Source organism: Dictyostelium purpureum (genome assembly GCF_000190715.1).
Source record: "Dictyostelium purpureum unplaced genomic scaffold DICPUscaffold_135, whole genome shotgun sequence".
NCBI lineage: Eukaryota > Evosea > Eumycetozoa > Dictyosteliales > Dictyosteliaceae > Dictyostelium > Dictyostelium purpureum.
Window position 1 is genome coordinate 68,402 of NW_003519472.1, and position 5,382 is coordinate 73,783.

Consider the following 5,382-nt stretch of genomic DNA (forward strand, 5'->3'; position numbering starts at 1 on the left):
GAAAAAAAATAAAAAAAAAAAAAAAAAAATTAATTTGAATTTTTTGAATTTTTTTTTATAAATTTACAGACCATCATTGCTGAATGTACCATATAATATATATAATAGCAAGAAATAATATAGTAATGATAAATTTATTTTTTTCAAATGGAAAAACAATATTTTAAGTCAAATACAAAGACACATCAGTTAAGGTATAATTACACATGTAATGTTAGTTTTACAATTTCATAAGATTCTTTGGAAGTAATGTTTACACAAAAGTTTTGCATTACCTTCTGCATATCAGTTAAGAGTTGCTGAATCAAAAAGTAAGTTTATACACATATTTAAATGATACCATACCTATTTATTTACAAAATAAAATAATTGATATTGCAGAAAAAAACATTACAATAGATTCATCCAACATTCCCAACCGCAGCTGCAACCACAATAAACCAATTCTACTTTAATAGAATTAAATTAAAACATAAGATCATTGGGCTTTATGGTAAAAAGAAAATATGGATTTTATTAGAAATTAAATTAAAAGTGGTAATAACATTTAGACTAATTGATTATTGTTATAAAGTAAACATATGAAATAACACTTTAAATTATTAATTATAATACAGGCAGATGAATATATATTAATAAAATCTAGAGATATAAAGCTTTTTTTAGAGACTAATAGAGATGTAAATTTAATTAGCTTACTATACAGAAAAGAAAAAAGAACAGCTACACATGTTTGATTTAGTAGAATGTGCATACTATTTAGATAATATAGAAGCATTGGAGTATTTCCTATCAATAAAATGTACCAACATTTTTACCAAACTACACAATTAATAAAAAAAGTTTTTCAATATCATCGATTAAATCATTAGAATTACTTTTAAAATATCGAGTAAATATCATAGAACCATATAATATCAATATCAATAATAAAAATAACAATAATAACACAACAGCAGCTTCATCATCATCATTCAGTTTAAACAATAGTAATAGTAATAATTATACAACAACAGTAGCATTAGCATTCAGTTTAAAAAATAGTAATAGTAACAACAATACAACAACAGCAGTACCAGAACCTACAACATTCAGTTTAAAAAATAGTAATAGTAACTATAAATAGTAGTATTAGTGAATATAGCAATCTAAATAATAATAGTATCAGTTTAGCCCGAAGCCCAAGTTGTAGTAGTATAAGCAGTTGTAATAGTAATGATATCAATGGGAGTAGCGGTAGTAGCGGTTGCAGCAATAAAAACAGTAATAGCTTTTTAATTAATAATGGTAATATAACACTTCCACCACCACCATCATAAAAATATCACCAGGAGAATATTATATGCAAAATGAACCGTATACATTTGATGTACAATAATAGTAAATGCAGAAGAGATGGAGGAGCTGATATTCAAATAAGAAATTAAATTACATGGTTACCAATTCAGAGTTCATATTTCATCATTACCATCAAATACTTCCCCAGTTTACAATTATACAGCTAAAATTGTATCAATTAGTAATCATCTAATGAAGGAGATACCACTGAAACCTGATGCGATGCAAGCAAAAAAAAATAAACTTAGGGGTCTACATATATAATCCGGGCACTGTAATTAATAGTTAAAAATCAATATTGTGCTAAACCAAAGACAGTCCCCATTAAAAACTATTAACAAAGGTTAAATGAAAGATTTTGGTACCAAATTAAATTTTCAACACCGGTTCATATCCAAACAAATGGCCATTCTGTATTAAGCACAACTAAATCACTCCATTTTTCGCAAACCAGGGTTATGAACCCACTTCTCTATAAACTGCTTACTCACCGCAATTCACAAATCATTAAAGAAATGAGTAAACGATATAAACTTCTTTCAGAGACAACCTAGAAAACAAAACGAACATACCAAGAAATACAAAATAGGTGATCAAATAATAATATATTTTCGAATATTATTTATCAATTGTAAACAAATTAAATTAATACCAACTTATCATGAAAAATCATTTGGTAATAAAAGGAAAATGGTAAAAATAAAATAAATTGTTATAAAAAATAAAATTTTATATTTATTGTAAAAAATAAAATAAATAAATTATTTATAAAAATATAAAAATTTTATATTTATATTTTTATTTAAAAACTTTATGATGTATAAGTATCTTAATACTGAAAATATTTTCGATTGGTCTGATGGAGTCGAAAATAATTTTGTGTTCTGTTTCTAATGAAATAATAACCCAATAATAATTTATTTGAAATAAATAAACAATTGATCATGGTTGTTCGTCAGATGGTTTAATTTCCTAGATTTTGCTTTTAATACCAAACTTTAAAAAGGACTACTAAAATTTTTCTTCATCTAATATTATTCGATGGTCTACCATATTTACTTGGCCAGAGAAAATTGGATAGATAACATGTTAATCTAATATTAGATTGACTTGATTTATAATGCTGAATACTTTTTATTATTTTACCTTTTTAGTAATATCTTAAAGATTATTATTATGGTTATTTTCTTAACTTATTTTTTGGATCCTATAATCTATTATTATTTTTTTTTTTTTTTTTTTTTTTTTTTTTTTTTTTAATATTATAGTAATCTAAGTTCCTTGAAATCTTTTTCCAAATTTACCAAATCCTAAAGTTAAAAAACACAAATAATAGGTTAGTTTTTGTAAATATATATTGTTGCTTTTATAATAATTACATTGACAAAGATTGGCTGAGTTTGTGTTTCAAGTTGGTGGTGATGATTTGGATTTGGATAGCTTCTACTGTTACCAAAAAATTTTCTAGGAATCCAAAACATCATCCAAACGATAAAAGTTAAACATGCCATAGCTGTATATGACAAACTTGAAAGGAAGTTATCTAAAACTTCTGCTAAAATTTTTAATCTATATTTAAAAGAATTAGTAATCAAAAAATGTATATATATAAAATGATTTAAACACTTACTTAAGTGGCTTTGAAGGATCTATATCCATACAAAGCTCCCATACTTTACATTTCTCTTCTTCTTTTTGAATTTTTAAAAAAATAATATTGGAATTAGTTTAAAGAAATGTGTTGATTTAAAATTATAAATTATAAATACCTGAAGAGAGATGGTTATATTTAATTTCTACGTCATTTAATACTATATTAAATGAAAAATAAACTGAAGAAAATAAAATAATAACTAATAAAAATCTGAAAATTAAATATAAATATTCACCCAATATATTTGGTAAATCATAATAATTAATTTTATTATCTCTATTATTATTATTATTATTATTATTATTATTATTATTATTATTATTATTATTATTATTATTATTATTATTATTATTATATAATATGATGGTAATTTGGTTTGTGTTTAAATGTTTTCTTATTTTATTGTACTTTACTAATAATACAATAAAGAAAAAAAACTTCTAAAGTATAAATAACAATATTACTAAATTCAAAATCCATTTTTATTTTAATATATAATAATGAATATTTTGAAAAATAAATTTATTTTATATATTATATTATTAAATTTATAAAGAAAAAAAATTATTATTGTTGAATATTGTAAATAAAGCTAAATTATTATTTGTATGTGAATAAAATAATAATAAAAAAATTAAAATAATAAAATATAAAAAATAAATCCAAAAAAATTTATTTATGAAAAAGATAGAACTGTTTTGAAAATTATAATTTTTTTTTTAATTTAAAAAAAATAATTGTAAAGTAATAATTTAGTTTATATCTTTTTTTTATATATATTATTGATCAATTTTTTAATTTGATTTCGATTTTTTATTTAATTCTCTTTTAAATGATACCAAAAACATTAAAAAAACTTTTTAATTGTAAAAAATGATTTTTAAAAAATAAAAAAAAAATTAATTAAATTGATTATTAATATGATTTATACAACTAAATTTAAAGAAATAATATTAGATTATTTAATGATTAATTTTAATAAAAAAAAATAATTATAAAGTAATTTAATTCTAATTGTTCTAAAAGTCTCTCTCTTCTTTTTTAAACAATTGCATCCACATTCTCAAATTAAATTAGGGTCAATTTCGTTGAAATAAATACATACAATTTTTTTTTTAGGTAGTCTTAGTGCACTACGTTTATATGAGTATTGTCTTGCTATTGATTCTGGTTGTTTTTGTTGCTGTTGTGGGTGTGTTATTATATGATCACCTACTTTGTATTTCTTGGTATGTTCATTTTGTTTTCTAATTTGTCTGAAAGCAGTTTATTTTCTAATGGCTATGAACTTCTAGCTGATGATGAACTACTAGCTGATGATGATTTGCTATCTGATGAACCTCTTTGAAGAGTCCTCTAATGAATCTGAAGAGTTTTTCCAGTAGGGCCATATTCTAATATTCACTTTTAGATATTAGGACACCATCTACATTATTAAGTTGTGGTTGTTAGTTTGATTTATTTATTTTGAGAGTATGTTGCAATCTGCTTGGGCTAAGGCAAATGTATTGAGATTCATATAAATGGTTGATAAGATTGAAGCAATTCTGTTTCTATTTCTACAACGATGCCATTTTCTATATATATATAAGGGTTTGTTGCTGTTGTTATTGTTTTAAAATAATATATTGATTTACTTACTTATTCTTGAAAAGTTTAAAACATATTTCAGTAATGTTATAATTATTATTATTATTATTTATTAGATGTGGTATAGTTTACATTATTAAAATTATTTATGTGTTTGTTTGTAAGTTGTGATCGAAAAAAATAAAATAAAAAAAAAAAATAAAAAAAAAAATAAAAATTTTTTTTTTTTTTAAAAAATATCGATTTTTAAAAATAAATATATTTTTAAAAATTTCCATAACCTATTGATATTTGCTAAAAATTGGGGTATACTTTTGAAAGAATTACAGACTACACCCAAAGACAGCATATATGAAAATAAAATAAGAGAGTAATTAAATCAGGTATTATTCCCCTACTGTGATAACGATAAAAACTGAAGATAATCATAATATTTCAATAACATCACCAGCAGTCTTGAATAAAATATTAATTTAACAACAAAAAATTAAATAAATAAATAGTTCTATTTTAATAACATTAAAAATATACAAATAAATAAATTTTTTTTTTTTTATTAAATATTTTTTTTTTTTTATTATAAAATTGCTAAATTTGATTATCAAATTTTTTTATTTTTTTTTTCTGAATTACAAAATTGTCTTTTTTATTAATTAAAAACAATGATGACATCTATTGAACAAATAAAGAAAAAAATTTAGGTTGTGTATAAACACTAATCTTAAAAAATTTTAATTTAATTAAAAAAAAATTTTTATAAAACTAATTCAGAAACCCCCCATTAAATTTTTATTTTTTTT

The 5,382-nt window shown here is 21.4% G+C and overlaps 2 protein-coding genes across 2 annotated transcripts; one reads left to right on the plus strand and one right to left on the minus strand.

Annotated features, from left to right (window-relative positions):
• Positions 1–729: 729 nt before the first annotated feature.
• DICPUDRAFT_152716 (uncharacterized protein) lies at positions 730–1,126 on the plus strand (the record flags this gene model as incomplete). The annotated part of the gene is made up of 2 exons (XM_003288426.1): positions 730–782; positions 844–1,126. The coding sequence occupies 2 exons, from the start codon at positions 730–732 to the stop codon at positions 1,124–1,126; spliced, it is 336 nt and encodes a 111-aa protein (XP_003288474.1).
• A 1,474-nt stretch (positions 1,127–2,600) lies between these two features.
• DICPUDRAFT_79277 (uncharacterized protein) lies at positions 2,601–3,472 on the minus strand (the record flags this gene model as incomplete). The annotated part of the gene is made up of 6 exons (XM_003288435.1): positions 2,601–2,648; positions 2,718–2,907; positions 2,969–3,029; positions 3,108–3,149; positions 3,228–3,404; positions 3,457–3,472. The coding sequence occupies 6 exons, from the start codon at positions 3,470–3,472 to the stop codon at positions 2,601–2,603; spliced, it is 534 nt and encodes a 177-aa protein (XP_003288483.1).
• Positions 3,473–5,382: the final 1,910 nt, after the last annotated feature.